The sequence below is a fragment of the Dasypus novemcinctus genome, chromosome 3, assembly GCF_030445035.2.
Source record: "Dasypus novemcinctus isolate mDasNov1 chromosome 3, mDasNov1.1.hap2, whole genome shotgun sequence".
Taxonomy (NCBI): Eukaryota; Metazoa; Chordata; class Mammalia; order Cingulata; family Dasypodidae; genus Dasypus; species Dasypus novemcinctus.
The window spans coordinates 116,185,083-116,202,367 of record NC_080675.1 but is presented as its reverse complement, the minus strand read 5'-3'; the positions used below and the strand labels follow the sequence as shown (position 1 = coordinate 116,202,367).

The window sequence follows — 17,285 nt, the reverse complement described above, 5'->3', positions numbered from 1 at the left end:
TTTCAGTCGATTATTTTATCATGTTTAAACTCTCAGATAATCAACTGGAGAGCTCAATTTTGGACAGAACCCTGGCAGAATGCTGAGGCCAGTGCCAGCATTGTAGGCTGCGGGTCTGAAGACTGAAAGGGAAGAGGGGTATTTCCAAAAAGTACTCAATCCCATATGGTACTTGTCAGTAACTGTGGAATGCTAAATATAGATGTTTCCACTGATCTTTAGTAATTTATATTTTTTCTGAAATGTTTTCTGGTGTGTGTGTTTTTTTTTTTTTTTTTTTTGCCAGAATTAGTCTATCCCTGAATAATTACCAGAATTGACTACATTGTGAACCATTGCTATATTGTTTTTATTCATATAGTTCAGTTAAATGATTTCTATTTTTATGGAATATTTGTGTTGTGTGTGTGTGTGTGTGTGTCACCATATGTACTAAGAGGATAGAAATGTTTTAAGGAAAAAAATCCTGTGTTTTACATGATTCCAGCACAGAAACCCAGCCTGCCTTACTGGTGGTTATTGTTCAGGGTGTCTCCCTTTCCCCAGGAATTACCAAAATCAGACCACAGCCCAGCAGGTGATACTAGGAAATAGGCTCCTGTGGAGTGTTTTTCATGCTCCTCCTTTACAACTCTACACAGGCTATTTGGGAGTGGTCACAAACCCAGCTACATAATTTGTTGGCAGAGAATTCTTAATGTTACTGAGGATAAGAATTTCTTAGGGACAGCAGGAAGTGCTCAGCTGGTTAGTGAATCAAGTCATGCTCCTTGGCTATTGGCCAGCTGCATCTCAACTATCCAACAGGTCCACACAATGCTTGCGTTGAATGAATGAATGTACAAACCAATTTGGTCCAAATAGGAGAAAATCCAGAAAGAGATAGGTCTAACCTGAGTGCATGGCCCAGATCTTCCCAAGTTGACTACTCGTTGCTTCTGCATAGTAGACCACCAACCTCTGCCCTGTATATAAAGCCAAATCATGTGCTGATATCTAACAGTTATTCCTATAGAACAGGCTAGTTCAACCAGACTTTACTACTGAGGATTTTGCAGGGCCATATTTGGCATCTTTGGTATCTAGGAGCTGACTTATGGCTTTCTTTGCTAGTCACCCAGGGCAGAAAAATGGGTTTTTATTTTCCTTTAACCACATTGTCCTGTTAAACATACTAATCTCCTCCAATGATATTAGTTACTCTTAAAACATTTTATTGATTACATGTCTATATCTTCTTCTCTTTGGCCCAGGTCCAGATGTGAAGAAGCTGTATGTCCTAAGCCAAATTTTGAAGGATACCTCCATAGCTATTAATCATGTAATTATTACCAGCTACAGCTCTGAGAATTTTCAACATGAATGTAGATCTATTTTGGAAAGACTGCAAGCAGATGGACAGTTTGCTTTGGCCAGGAGGGTAGCAGAATTAGCTGAGTTACCTGTGGACAACTTGGTTATTGAAGAGGTACCATTATTCTTTAAGTTATTTAAAAGCTTAGCTTTTTAAACCAGTGTTAAATGGAGAGTCAGATGAGATGTATAATTTTTAAGAGATGAGCCTCTTTTGCTTTTGATACACATTACTTTAAGAAATGAATGGGCCTAGAATGCTCATTATTGTAGAATGTTTTAAAAGTAAGATTAGGTTGCAGGATATGCTACAACTATTTTCCCTCGGATAGAATTAAATATAAAGTGACTCCTCTTGAATGCTATGCGGTTAGATAAATAGAAAGTTGTTTTTGTACCTTAACTTTCTAGATAAAATATTCACAGGATTTAAATTAAGGGTATAGAAAACTTGTCAGATACTCAGGGTTCAGAATGATTGAGGGATTACTAGTTTCAAAGATTGATTTTTAAATAGAAATCTCTTTGACCAGATTCTAGGGGAATGGTCAAGGTAACCTATTATAGTTAAATTCCATGTTCTCTAAGTTGATTTGATTTTAACAAGTATGATATACTTAAGGAGCATTAACATTTGTCATACTTCTTTACCCTGGGAAAGCTAAAGTTTGCTTTGTTTAAATTTCAGATAACTCAGGAAATGCAGATTCTGAAACATATTGAACAGTGGTCCCTGAAACAAGCAAGAATTAACTTCTGGAAAAAATGCCATGAGAATTTTAAGAAAAATTCCATTTCGAATAAAACAGCAGCTGATTTTTTCTCAGCCCAGGCCCCTGTGCTATGTGCGTACACAGTTGAGGAGCAGCGGAGCAGCATTGAGGAGCGCCATCTGTTGCTCACCCTGGCAGGGCACTGGCTTGCCCAGGAGGACCTGGTGCCCTTGGACAAGCTGGAGGACCTGGAGAAAGAGATCTGGATCTGCCGCATCACCCAGCATACTCTTGGAAGAAACGAGGAGGAAACAGAGCTCAGATTTTCTCAACAGATCTCAACTAGTGGTGAACTTTCTTTTGATAGCCTAGCAAGGGAGTTTTCCTTCTCTAAATTGGCTGCTCTGAACACATCAAAATACTTAGAACTTAATGGCCTCCCATCCAAAGAGACACGTGAGAATAGATTGGATTGGAAAGAGGAGGAATCGCTAAACTTTTTGATTGGGCACCTGCTGGATGATGGCTGTGTGCATGAAGCAAGCAGAGTATGCCGATATTTCCATTTCTATAACCGAGACATTGCTTTAGTGTTGCACTGCAGAGCACTGGCCTCAGGGGATGCTGGAGTGGATGACCTGCACCCAGAGATCCATGCGCTCCTACGAAGTGCTGAGCTGCTTGAGGAAGAAGAGGAGCCTGGTATTCCTCGGAGGAAAGTCCAAAGCAGTAAGTGAAGGAAATCAAATTGCCGTGAATCCTAATTGGTGCTATTGGCACTGTCTCCAGGAAGGAAAGGTCCCTTCTGACATAATAGTTACACTAAGTTAAGTGCACAACAATTCTTTTCCAGGTAAGCCATAAACTAGGTTAATTAGTCAGAGAAGCAGAAATACCTATGTCTTTTACTAGGTCAAAGTTTGAGGGTATCTCATTTTTAGTTAGATCACTGAAATTTATTCTGTAGAAATCATCATGTTTCCAATTGTATGTTGGCAGTATAGAGAAATATGTTGAATTTTTATGTTAACGTTGTATCTTTGCTAAACTAACTTATTCTAAGTAGTTTTTTAGTAGATTCTTTGGGATTTTCTATATAGACAATCATATTTGCAAATAGAGACAGTTTTATTTCTTCTTTTCTGGTCTGTGTACCTTTTATTTTTTCTTGCCTTAATGCACTGGCTAGGATACCCAGTACAATGCTGGATAGGACTGGTAAGAGTGGGCATTCTTGCCTTATTCCTGGTCTTAGGAGGAAAGCAATCAATTTCTTACCATTAAGAATGATGTTAGGGTTTTGTAGGTATACTTTATCATGTTGAAGAACTTCCCTTCTCCTAGTTAGCTGAGAATTTTATCATGAATGAATGTTGGATATTGTCATTTTTTTTCCTGAATTGGTTGATCTAATAATGGGATTTTCATTCTTTAGACTATTAATATGGTAGATTACATGATTGTTTTTTTTTTTTTTTTGCTCCCGAGTTGGCTTGCTCATCTCTTTGCTAGTTGTCTGCTCATAGTCTGTTTTCTTTATGAGGCACTAGGAACTGAACCCAGGACCTCCCATGTGGGGGCAGGTGGTCAACTGCTTGAGCCATATCTGTTCCCCATGATTGATTTTTTTTTTTAAGATTTATTTTATTTATTTCTCTCCTCTTCCCCACCCCCCCCCCATTGTCTGCTCTCTTGTGTTCATTTGCTATGTTCTTCTGTATACACTCGCATTCTTGGTGGCACCAGGAATCTGTGTCTCTTTTTGTTGTGTCATCTTGCTGTGTCAGCTGGTGTGTGGTGCCACTCCTGGGTGGGCTGCGGTTTTTTTTGCCTGGGTGGCTCTCCTTGCAGGGCACACTCCTTGCACGTGTGGCTCCCCTACGTGGGGGACACTCTTGCATGGCATGGCACTCCTTGCATGTGGCAGCCCTGCACGTGGGCCAGCTCACCACATGGGTCAGGAGGCTCTGGGTTTGAACCCTGGACCTCCTATACAGTAGGTGGATACTCTTTCAGTTGAGCCACATCCGCTTCCCCCCATGACTGATTTTTGAATATTGAACCATCCTTGCATTCCCAGGAAAAATCCTATTTGATCATGGCATATTTTTTTTTATATATTGCTGATTTGATTTGCTAATATTTTGTTGAGGATTTTTGTATCTCTGTTTATGAGAGAGAAGAACTGTAATTTTCCCTTTTTTTGGTACTGCTTTGTCTGCTTTTGATACCAGGGTAATACTGGTTTCATAAAGTGCATTGAAAAGTATTCCCTTCTCATCTGTATTCTGGAAAAGATTGAGTGGAATTTGGTGTTTAGTTCTTCCTTTAAATATTTAGTAGAATTTACCAGGAAAACCATCTGAGCCTGGGTTTCTTTTTCAGAACATTTCTAACTAAATGTTTATTTCATCTTCAGTGAGTTTTAGTAGATTTTGGAGTCTGAGGAAAACTTTTGTCTCTGATTTCTTTTGGGTTGTTTGAACATTTTTTAGTCTTCCATTTTAATTTATTAATTATGGTTTTGATAGTATCTCTTCGTGTAATTTTTTTTTAACTTAAACATGAATTTTATTGCATCTTTAAAATATCACAAATAGGTCTGGCATCTTCTTCTTTTTTTTTAAAGATTTATTTTCTTTATTTCTCTCCTCTCCTCGCCCCCCCTCCATTGTCTGCTCTCTGTGTCCATTTGCTGTAAACTGTGTTTCTTTTTTTGTTGCATCATCTTGCTGCGTCAGCTCTCCATGTGTGATGAATCACTCCTGGCAGGCTGTGCCTTTCATTTTCACATGGAGTGGCTCTCCTTGTGGGGTGCACTCCTTGTGCATGGGACACCCCTATGCGGGGGCACCCCTTCATGGCACGGAACTACTTGTGCGCGGCAGCACTGCACGTGGGCCAGCTTACCACACAGGTCAGGAGGCCCTGGGTATCAAATCCTGGATTGTTCATTTGGTAGGCGGACACTCTGTCAGTTGAGCCACATCCACTTCCCTGGCATCTTATTTTCACTGCTGCACAACTCATAGATCTTATTCATCAGTCTGTTGAACTGTTTTTTTTTTCCAGAGACATAGAAACCATTCCCAAATTTTCTTAAAACCTGGTTTTTAACTGGTGTGGCTTATTGAGTCAAAGCAGCTGAATTTGATACACGTTCAATATCATTTCCTTCAAGAATTAACTCATCTTTTTGGGCTTGAGATAACAAACAACACTTGCCCTCATCCAAATCCTGCGAATGTATTTTTCACCTAAGGAATTTCAGATTTCAACAAGAGCCCCGCTCTCCTGAATAAAGATGGTGATGGGGAAGTGAGCATACACAGACCTCATCTTGTAATGAAGCCAAGTGTTCATGTTCTGTAAAAGACTATAGATAGTTTGAACTATAGACAGTTCTTTTCTATTTCTCCACCATTTGTCAACCCAAAGCCTCTTCTTTTTCATCCAAAGTAGACTGAGTTCTACACTGATGTGATTGAAGTCCCTCTGCAGGATTCCCCTTGGGCCCTTCACAATAATGTGCATCCCTTCAGCATGATGTCAACATTTTCGGGAATGTCAACAGCCCAGTGCTGAGAATGGTCTTCATTCTTACAGTAGATATGGCACAAAGCAGCATAGTTTTTTTAATTGGTTGCATTAATGGTTACAATATACATTCTTAGCTTTTTACAGTCTATTTAGAATTAATATTTTAACACCTAAAAGTAGAATTTAGAAACCTTACCACCATAGAGGTTACTTTACCTTCTCCTCTGTATGTTCTAGTTGTCTTCTTATATCTACATACATTGAAAACTCCATCAAACAATGCTATAACTTTTGTTTTCAAATAAAAAATAAGTTTTAAAACACTCAAGAGAATAGTCTGCTATATTTACTCAGATATATAGTTTCTGTTATTCTTCCCTCACTTCTGATGTTCCTTCTCATATCTTTTCCTTCTGTTTGAAGGACTTTCTTCAATAATTCTTTTAGAACCATCTGCTGGCAACAAATTTCTTCAACTAAGTATGTTTGTGTTTCATTTTCATTCCTGAAGAATATTTTTCCTGGGCATAGAAAATGAGTTATTTTCTTTTAGTACTTTAAAAATGTTGTACCACTTCCTTTTGGCCTCTATGACATCTGGTAAAAAATTCTGTAGTAATTTGAATCATTGTTCCCCTATAGATAATGCCTTTTCTCTGGTTGCTTTCAAGATTTCATTCTGTCTTTAGTCTTCAGCAGTTTGATTATGATGTGAATGGTCATGTATTTTGGGGCAGTTTATCCTTCTTGGGTTCACTGAGCTTCTTGAACACATAGGTTTATATCTTACACCAAGCTTGGGTAGTTTACAGCCATTATTTCTTCAAATATTTTTTCAGCACTGCACTCTTTCTCTGGTCCATTACTCCATTGACATGAATGGTAGAACTTTTGTTGTTGTCCTTCAAGTCCCTGAGATACTGTTCAATTTTTTTCCCAGTCTTTTTTCTCTGTTCAGATTGGATCATTTCTGTTGGTCTGTCTTCAGTTCCACTGACTCTTTTCTCTGTCATTTACATTTTGCTATTGAATTTTTTATTTCTGTACTTTTAAATTTATCTTATTTTTTTCAATTCTAAAATTTCCATTTTCTTTATATCTTCTGTTGCTTTGCTGAGACTTTGTTTTTCTGTTTCAAGAGTGTTCACAATTGCTTGTTGGAGCATTTGTATTTGCTGATTTCAAGTTTTTGTCAGATAATTTGAGCATCTCTTTCATTTTTGTGCTGGTATTTGTCAATGCATTTTCCCATGTGAGTTGAGATTTTCCTACATTTTCATATGCAAAGTAATTTTGGGTTGAATCATGCACATTTAAAATATTATGAGATACTGGGTCTTGTTTAAAACCTATGAAGTATCTTATTATTTTTTTGGCTGGCAGTTGAAGTGGTTAGGTTCAGGTGGCAAGTTCCAACACATTCTGTGGGCTACAGTTCTAAGGTCAGCTCAGTTTTCAAAGGCTTTGCAATGCTGTTCAGATCTGACCTGTTTGTGTGCCCCCAGCAGTCAGTCTGTGACCTGAGTAGTAATCTATATATTAATTTGGTTCTTAAAGTCTTTGACATGCTAATTAGGATCAGTTCCATACACATGCAGCTTAGGAGTGAACCTGGAGTTCCTAAACAACTTTATTGAATTGCTTTCTTGAGTTCCTCTCCCAGGTACTTTCTGGTTTCCTGAGGCTCCCCTTTTCAATCCTCCAATCAAAAGCTTCAGGCTTAGTTACTCCGCTCTGTCACATACTCCCTGACTATGCCTACATCAAGGGCCCAGTGACAGGAGGACAGAGCAAAGAGCAACAGGACTACGTTCTGCCCTCTTGGACCAGAACTCCTCCAATCAGAAGAGGTTCCTCTCTTTCAGAGTTTTGACTGTTGTCAGCTGCCACTGCAGCCTTTACCACCACTGCTAAGGAGATGCTTGGGAACTAGGTGAGAAAGAACAGGATTTGGAATTCCCTCTCCTGTATCTTGGGCCCATACTAGAGGGCTTTTCCCAGAGCTCACTCGCTCTCTCTGTGCACCAGTGCTCACTTCTGGACTGGAACCTTGCATTGAAGGATTTTAAGCAGGGGGATAAGGTGGTATGAGCTTCATTTTACTCTTTTGTCTTTAAAACATTTTTTATTAATATTTTGAATGCAAAATGTTTTTTTTTTTTTTTTTGTAAAAACGAAATCCAGGAGTGTATAAAGTTAAAAGTGAAGTCCATTTACCCATTCAATACTACCCCCGTCATATCTCCAGAACAGTGTCTTTTTCTTGCCTGGTATGCTTCATTTTCTACATGTAGATGTGTGTGTGTGCACACACACACACACACAGACACACGCAATATTTGTTTATAATTTTTTATACAAAAATGAAATTTTATCATTTTCTTCTACATCTTTCCCTGTTATAACATATAAATTGATGCTACTCTTTTAATGGCTATCAAGTATTCTTCTAAATGAATGTACCATGTTTTACTTTATTGAGGCATATTTTAACTTTTTGATGTTGTTTTTGCTATTACAGTATTATAGTGAATATCGTTTTCAGCTTTTTTTTTCCTAAAAGAAACCATTTAAAATTAAGAAACTTTTCTTCTATTCCATGTTCACAAAGATTTTTTTTGTTTGTTTTTCAATCACTGCTATCAGTTGATCCTGGGGTTTTATGATTTATATCCTGCTAATGTGTGGAAGATTGATTTGGGGGAGACTGACAGGAGGAGATGGTAACAGCCTTCCAGTTATAGGGTGATAAGGGCTGAAACTGAGGCAGGTGATTGGAGACCTGATTCAACATGAGGGGAATGTGGGAGGGGGAGGTCTTGGAGGAGAGCCTGGCAGGCTTCTTTGGTGTTGATCTCTGGAGCATTCATTAGGTGGCTTTGAGTCTTGATTAGTATGTGGTTTTTAAAGTATCCTGGGTTGAAATTTCCTGGAAGAAGACATGACAGAAGGGTAAGTGGGGCCCTGTCATTCGTGGTCCCAGACCCAGGGGGAGTCGTGGGTGGTAGGTACACTGCAGGAAGCTGTGAACAGAGGCAATAGTCCTAGGGGGCTGGGGGAGACGCCTTAGCCTGTCAGCTTAGAGCCCCCCTGAGCCCTGTATTTGCTTCCAGCTTCAAGTCTGGATTGTCAGTCGTTTGTGATGGTGCCCCCCAGTGACGAAGTGGTGACTAATCTAGAAACTCTGACAAGCAAATGCCTTCATGGGAAGAACTACTGCCGGCAGGTCGTCTGTCTTTATGAGCTTGCCAAGGTATGCTCCAGAGAAGAAGCAAAGTGGGAAATTGGAGGTGGGTTTCCGACATTGCCACATCAGTCCTTCAGGTGATAATCATGAGCTGAGTAGAGCCCTTGTCAGGATGTTGGCACCCATAGCCCATCTCTGGGTAATAGTGGAGAGGATACCAGAACATGGAAGTTTGAGTGCTAGCTGCAGCTCAGCTGACCAGAAGCAAGGGCAAGACATTTCACTTCTGTGTCCCCTGGTTCTTTATGTATAAATGATAATTTGACCGTGAAGGTTCCTTCCACCCATAATAGGTTTGATCTTTCCATATAGGAGAATCCAAAATAAAATTTTAAAAAAGAAAATAAAATGGAATGTGATGACTATAAAGACAGGAGCCAGGGCATCCAGGGATTGTCTGTGGCTTTGTGCTGGTTGGGGAAGAAAAATAGTTGACCCTAAGTGGAAGTGTCAGAGCACAGGAGAAACAAAGTCAAGCAGTGAAGCCCTCAGGGGCTTATTTGGAAATTAAAGAGTTTTGCTCTGCCATGGGAATGGCATGGAAGGGCTTTTGGCTTTTTTTCTATTTTAAGTTTGATAATGTTGAAAAAGCTCAGTGTTCTACAAGAGATAGTCACCTGGAACTTTCTGAAGAAAAAGCTTTTCTTTTACTTGGATTTGGCACTTTGGAGTAGTACGAGAAAGGGTTGGAAACAGTACTTTTATGGTTTCTGCCCAGGGTGAGGATCTTTATTTTCAGAAAACAATGGAGTCTGTCCACATTGGATTTCAGTAAGCGCCGTCTTTTGCTAGTTTTTGCTAGCTCCTAACATGACTTTGACTGGCTTGCCTTCCTCAGGAGCTGGGCTGTGCCTACACAGAGGTGGCTGCCCAGGATGGGGAGGCTGTGCTCCGCCAAATCTTGGCCTCTCAGCAGCCTGACCGATGCAAGCGAGCCCAGGCTTTCATCAGCACCCAGGGCCTTCAGCCAGACACTGTGGCTGAACTTGTAGCTGAAGAGGTGACACGGGAGTTGCTGACCACATCTGAAAAAGCAGGTGACTTCCCCTCCAAACCTCTCCAACCTCATAGAGGGCACTCAGGTTCCCAGCATTAAGGATTTGAATGTCATGTTCCTATACCTCCTATATGGCACCCTCTCAAATTTCCAGGTTACACATACAGGAGAACACATTGCTTTTATTTTGTTGCTGCTTTGTATTGTTTTATGATACGCTCAGAGTATCTGCCTGCCTTGAGCTAAAGAATCTTGCTCCTGTAAGATGACCACAGGTCAAGGTATTTGAGCTAACGGAGTGCTGCATAAGGAGGTCCATCAGCATCAGCCACTGGTGCCCCAGGCCTGGGCAGAGTGGCAAAACAAGGGCCCGTTTCCACATCTTTTCATACAGGATATAAGCAGATGTCCAGCCCAGCAGAAGAAAGCCAGACATTTCTACAGCTGACCACTCTATGTCAAGACCGCACATTGGTAGGCATGAAGTTGTTGGATAAGATATCCTCCGTTCCCCATGGGGAATTATCTTGCAGTAAGTTCTTGGCCTTTTTCTTACATTGTTTGGGCCCAAACAGGTCTCATAAAGAGTTTTCCTAGAGTCAGTCTTCCACAAATTCAGTGTGGGTCATTTTTCCTGCTCTAGAACCCCATACCTCCAGCATGGTTTATAAATTCTTGGTAGGAAGCCCTAAGTTCATTTAAGAAAATTTAGAAAATATAGAAACACAACTCAAAAGTTAATATTCACTCAAAAAGGTAATCTTTTAACATCTGACATATCTTATTTTACTCATACATCACCCTGCAAAGTAGATATTCTCCCCATTTTTGAAGTGAGGAAACTGAAGTTTAGATAATGCATTAATTAATAGCTACTAAGGGACAGATCTGATATTTGAACTCAGTCTGTGTGATTTTAAAGCCTGCTCACTTTCTACAGTGTCCAGTTCAGTGGAAGCACCCAGTATGCTCTGATCTTTTTTATAAGTATATGTTTTTTTTTCCAAAAATGTCATTAGATTTTTTACTTTATTTTTAATTAATATACTTTTTTAATGAAAATTATATTTAATATACTGTCAATAACTTCTTTCCCTGGCATCAAATACTCTTCTCTAATGTCGTTTGTAATGGTTATACTGTATTCTCTTATTTTAAAAAATACTTGATGTGGGACCTTTAGATTTTCCAATTTTCTGTTTTAAACACTGTGATGAGCATCCTCAGACAAATCCCTGTGCAAACATATGCTTACTTCTCAATCCCTGATTCAAAGATAGGGCCCTTTTGAAGGCTTTTGACATAAATATTTCAGAAAAAATAATCCATTTTTCACTTCCACTTAAACAGTGAACCAATTCCACTTTGCAAATTTGATAGGCCTAAAAAAGATTTTACTGTTATTTAGTGAACAAATAAATGAAGATTTTAAAAGGTTAAATAAATAAATGAACAATTTTTAAAAATAGTTTTAAATATATCTTCTTCGTCCAGTTCAATAATATTTCCAGAGTACCAGCTGTGTGTCAGGCACTCTGGGCACCTGGGATGTAGTAACAACTGAAACAGCAGTTCCTGGAGCTCACAGACTGGGAGCAGACCATACCAGCCAGCCCGATGGGGAGGGAAGGTTTTGGAGGAATGTTTAAACTAAGACCGAAGAATCCATCAGTAGTCAGAGTGCTCAGCAGTCAGTATATGCATATGCAAAGTCCCAGAGGGCATTTTCTAGCTCCAGTGTTGCAAATATTTTGCTTAGTGTGAATGTGTAGTAGTTTTATATTTCTATGTAGTCAAATCTCTCATTAACCTAGAAAACTGTTACGTTGCAGTACACTAAATGGCACTGATTAACCCCTAAGAACTCCACTGATGTGTAAGCAGAGAATGCCCTTTGCTTCATGTTGGCAGTAACGCCACCAGTTTCTGTGCAGAGGAAAGCTTCCAGGGTCCCTTTTTCTCATTTGTTGGACTTGGAGATACTATCACTATGTGCCTGTGCTGTCAATGAGAGAAGTGTTTAGACATCTCTGGGGCTATCCTAGAGCTAGAGCTGGCGAGGTGGGGGACTCAGAAGACTGGTTTAAGAGCCAACTCCAGATAGGCCCCTTACCAGGTCCCTTCACCCTCCTGCTTGGCATAAAGCCAGCAACAATGAGTGGCCAGAATTCATAACCCCGTCTTATCAGTGCCCCATCCATCCACCCAGCCACAGAACTGCTGATCCTGGCTCACCATTGCTTCACTCTGACATGCCACATGGAGGGCATCATCCGAGTCCTGCAGGCTGCCCGGCTGCTCACAGACAACCACTTGGCCCCCAGTGAGGAGTACGGGCTGGTGGTAAGTAGCCTCCTCAGCCCCCACCTTCCATCCTGAGGAAACCTTGGCGAGAAGCAGATAGGCTGGGGACCAGCTCAGAGCTGATGTGGTTTTAGAGGCTTCTGCCCATTTGAATACCACTACCTACCTACTTGGTGGCCCAGCCTCTGCTCCATGATTTCTGCTAAGGCAGTTAGTTTTCTTGAGGGCTAAGTCAGCTGCATTCCTCAGCCTCTACCCCAAACAGGTTCAGACCCACCTCTTAACTTTGAGGTGAAATGAGCTGACAACTTATGTTTTTTGTGCCTCCTCAAATTCTGAGCTTGAAACTGACCAGAGTGGCAGAGCAAGCCCCAACACTGTAATAAGGAATGTGGGAAGAAGAGTGCCTGCCCAGGAGGATGGCACTTTGGCACTTGGTAGTCATATTTAGAGAAGAGGGAAGAGCCAGTGTGACTGGCATTTTAGAATCCTCCAAAGGAGGCACCCTGTTGGGTGTGCAGGAGGGAGCTAACCATGGCAGGCTGGCCCCTAGCCTTCCTACTGCTGACGTTTGCATTCTTACAGCAACCAAGCTGATGAGGCTAGTGGTCTCGCTCAGAGAACTCCAGGTGATGCTAATACACTGCCTTCCCTCTCCTCAGGTGCGTCTCCTTACTGGCATTGGCCGGTACAACGAGATGACATACGTATTTGATTTGCTGCATAAGAAGCACTACTTTGAAGTGCTAATGAGGAAGAAGTTGGATCCGGTAGGCATGCAGTATTATAAGCTCCAGGATGACATGGACTACTGTCATTCAAGAGTCTCAGTTTTCTCAGGAATAATCCCAATCAGGGTGGACCCCTCAGATATGGAGGAAGGGAATTAGGACTTACTTGCCTGGGACATACATTGCTGACCAAATGGCTTCAGGTTACAGACCAGGTAGTGATTATGCTGACAGATGTTAAATAATAATGAAAATAATTGTCCTCCTTCACCTCAGCCTTTGTCACCTGCCTTTACTGTCTGGATGCCTCTTTTGGCAGAGGCAAGGGCAAAATCCTTTCCTGAGAGCCAGACTGAAAGGGGATCAACCGGCTCTGAGGCTCTGTCTCCTTGGCCTAACCACACACTGGGAAGGAGTTTTCATTGGACCACAAAAAAGTGTTTCAGGATAGCTATGGAGCTATTTATGATGACCAGAAAGGAAGCTTCGAAGTAAAGGCCTGAGTTTGCCAGGCCTCTGGGCTCTGGAACTCTGTCCTCAGCATGCTACATGATGCCAAGCAGTCACTCACTCACAGAACCTGTTTCCAAGTCACTCATTTGGCTAATTCACTACTTGCACTTATTCTATTCTGAAGAGTTAAAAACTGAGGTATACTCTTGGCTTCTGGGAACTTGGGCTCAGCCAAACAGGACTAAGAGAAAAAATAGTCTCTCTTCAGTGCCAAGCCAACTTTAGGACAGACCAGACCAGTTGTCAGGAGAAAAGAAAGTCCTTAAGATCCCCTGAAGGTTTTTAAAATGGTTGTTTTGGAGGCAGTTTTGTTTCTCCATTTAAATAATTTATTTTTTTCCCGATTACAAAAGTAATGCATAGTTAATGTAAGACTCTTGGAAAACAGACTACCACAGGGCATAAGCTCTCCATGTCGACTCACCACTGCTAATGATGTGATAAGGCCCTTTCTTTGCATACATAACTCACATATATGTACATATTTACATATTTTTAACAAAACATATCAAGCTGTGCAGGCTATGAAATAGCCTGCTTTTTTTCACTTAACAATAAGCATATCATGAATATTTCCCAAATCAACAATTAGTCTTCTAAATGTTTTAATGGCTACATGGTATTTTGGACATTTGGATTGTTTCCACTTGTTTGCTATTAAATATTCTTATTATATTCATCTTAGCACTTTTCTCTGCTTATTTCTCTAAGGATAGATTCCTAAAAGTAGAATTGTTAGATCAACATGTGTGAACATTTTTAAGGCTTCTTTCTCCCTTCTAAAAGGTTTTAACATTGATGCTCCATCAGCTGAAGCACACAGACTACTTCATTCTACTCAGCATATCCATATCCATAGGCATACACTTTTGTACTCTTTCATTTTTGCTATTCTTTCCCTTCTTCGAAGTTTTTAAGGAACTTTAAGAATCAAGGGACTCAACCAATCCTGTCTGCCTTGCAGTCCCTAGTTGTTACCTCGATATTCTTTTTTCCTGGGCAGAGTGGCACCCTGAAGACAGCTCTGCTCGACTACATTAAACGCTGCCGCCCTGGGGACAGTGAGAAGCACAACATGATTGCCCTCTGCTTTAGCATGTGCCGGGAGATAGGCGAGAACCATGAGGCAGCCGCTTGCATCCAACTGAAATTGATTGAGTCTCAGCCCTGGGGTAAGCAGAAGTCACAGTAGCACCCCACTGGCTAAAGTTCTCAGGACTTAGAAGGGCAAGAGCCCATGAGATTAGCTGTTGGAAGCTGAAGGGCGTATCAGTCACTCAGAGGAGAAAGGAGATGGGATACTTTTAAGACATTGTACCTCTTGGTATTTGTAAATAGCCTGTGCATCCAGGATATCATCCACCAGGAACCCATGTATAATCTTTTTTGTTTTTGAGGTACTGGGGCCAGGGATTGAACCCAGGACCTCATAAGTGGGAAGCTGGCCCTCAACTACTAGAGCCACATTGGCTCCCCCAAGTTGGTTTTTTGTTTGCTTGTTTGTTCTTAGGAGGGAGGCACTGGGAACCAAACCTGGGACCTCCCATGTGGGAATAGGTGCTCAACCACTTGAATCATATCCTCATGCCTGTAATCATGATGCCCATTGTGAGCCTTCCTTGAGGTATCAGAAAAGAACTAGTGGAGTCATTGAATCCTACTCCAGAATAAAGCTGTCCCACTTATGGGATCCAGAGGTTGAGTGACTTTCCGAAGGTCTCAGGCCTAGTTCCAAAACCAGGACAGTCCAGTTCTCCTGGCTTAGCTGATACACAATGGCCTCTTTTCATGGCAGTGCTTCTCACTAGCATATTGTTTGGGCAGAAATGTCTGAGAATGGTGAGAAAGTAGTCTCTTTCCAATGCTGTTAGGCCAGCAGGGGCAGAGACCTTTGGTCTTGGCCCCAAACAGTTGAGGTGCAGAGTAACATCCCTGTCAGTGGTCCTGTGAGCATCTCATAGCCCCCACATTTATAAAATGGTGAACCTGCTTTAGCACAGGGAGTCAAGCCCGATAGCCTTTGCCTGAGTGAGGCATACCTGCCTTACTGTGAACATGAGCTGGGATATTTCTGTTTCAGCCCACTACCGCTGAGTGGGTTGAGGAACAGCCTCTGCCTGGGAAGTCAGCCAGACTCAGTATATCTCCTTTACTCCCCTGCAGAGGAGAGCCTCAAGGATGGGCACCAGCTGAAGCAGCTGCTGCTGAAAGCCCTGACTCTGATGCTAGATGCAGCAGAAAGTTATGCCAAGGTAACCATGGAGTCTTGTCTTAGCCCAGAGTAGCCTTGGGGCTTGGTGTCTGCAGTAGCAATTATTTTGTCCCTGGGTTCTTCTGCTGCTGACAGAGGGGAAGTCATGGGCCAACCAGGGGTCAAAGGGGTGGATACAGTTGCTGGAGAACTAATATGGGAGATGATGGCAACAAAAGCCATCTACATGTTCCTCCCTCAGGACTCCTGTGTGCGACAAGCCCTGCGCTGTCACCGGCTTACGAAGTTGATAACGCTGCAGATTCACTTTCTTAACACTGGCCAGAACACAATGCTCATCAACCTGGGCCGCCACAGGCTGATGGACTGTATCATGACCCTGCCTCGGTTCTACCAGGTGAGTAAGAAAGAAAAATCTACCCAGCACTGTCAGCATCCTCCCTCCTGATGTCCCACTTACAGAGTCCAGAAGTTAGCTTGCCCAACCAAGGTCTCAGGACTAGTGCCAAAACCAAGACAGTCCAGTTCTCCTGACTTAGCTGATACACAAATTGCCTCTTTTTATGGCAGTGCTTCTCACTAGCATATTGTTTGGCAGAAATGTCTGAGAATGGCAAAAGAAGAGTCTTCTTTCCCATGCTGTTAGGCCAGCAGAGGCAAAGACCTTTGGTCCTTCTGGCCCCATAGACAGTTGAGGTGCAGAGTAATATCCCTGTCGGTGGTCCTGTGAGCATCTCATAGCCCTTGCATTTATAAAATGGTGAACATGCATTAGCACAGGGAGTCTAGGCTGCCTGAGAAGCTGATTCTAGCCCTTTGATGAGGAATGGTTATCAGGGAAGTAGCCTTTTCCACTGTTCCTTGTACAGTTGAGTTAGTGGGAAGAATATAGTTACTCTTTCTCAAGTCTTACTTATCCATTGCTGAGATGATCTGAAACACTGAAGGTGTTTGGGAGTTTATAGGAGAGGCACTACCAACCTTAACACCATTCTCTTCACCAACTCTGATCCCCAGAGCCTTTTCACTGGTGGTGACCACATGCACTGGACATAAGTGTATAATAGTAAGTTGCTTCCAAGAATAATTTAGCTTCAATTTTACCTCAAATTGATGGCATCCTCTTTCCCTCCTGTTGTTTTAAGGCTTCCATTGTGGCTGAGGCCTATGACTTTATTCCAGATTGGGCTGAAATTCTATACCATCAAGTGATTCTTAAAGGAGACTTTAATTACTTGGAAGAATTTAAGCAGCAAAGGTTACTGAGATCCAGTATATTTGAAGATATTTCAAAAAAGTGAGTGTTAAAATTGACTATTTCTCCTTGCCTCTGCTTTGAGGTAAGGCACATGAAAAAGTTTTATGGCTAAATACAGTATACCCTCTGCTTGAGGTGACAAACAGATGTCAGGAATCCCCAAGAGGAAAAAAATCTTTTAACGGATCTTTGCAGACATAAAAATAAGAAGTTTGTTTATTATGGCAGGTAGCTAACTTGCCTGAGGTGCCCAAATGCCCCCCTAAATATCACAGGTGCCCTTTAGAGTAATGAACTTATTCTAATTGAGGTGAGCATTAAGATACTAATTTTTAATGAAATTAATTCAGTGTCTATTAAGAACTTCCTAGTCCTAATCTGAGATCATTTCTCAGACTCTCTGTTTGAAGTAGTGTC

At 41.4% G+C, this 17,285-nt stretch overlaps 1 protein-coding gene across 6 annotated transcripts in view; it reads left to right on the top strand.

Annotated features, from left to right (window-relative positions):
* Positions 1-17,285, top strand: part of SPG11 (SPG11 vesicle trafficking associated, spatacsin) — an 88,238-nt gene that overhangs the window by 62,531 nt on the left and 8,422 nt on the right. For all 6 annotated transcript variants that reach the window (XM_004466758.5, XM_071214176.1, XM_058294094.2 and 3 more), the window contains 11 exons: positions 1,254-1,468; positions 2,042-2,795; positions 8,720-8,859; positions 9,692-9,890; positions 10,245-10,382; positions 12,060-12,193; positions 12,817-12,924; positions 14,402-14,570; positions 15,562-15,650; positions 15,852-16,007; positions 16,756-16,907. In XM_004466758.5, the coding sequence (XP_004466815.1) occupies positions 1,254-1,468; positions 2,042-2,795; positions 8,720-8,859; positions 9,692-9,890; positions 10,245-10,382; positions 12,060-12,193; positions 12,817-12,924; positions 14,402-14,570; positions 15,562-15,650; positions 15,852-16,007; positions 16,756-16,907 (2,254 nt within the window). The remainder of the gene's footprint in view (positions 1-1,253; positions 1,469-2,041; positions 2,796-8,719; positions 8,860-9,691; positions 9,891-10,244; positions 10,383-12,059; positions 12,194-12,816; positions 12,925-14,401; positions 14,571-15,561; positions 15,651-15,851; positions 16,008-16,755; positions 16,908-17,285) is intronic.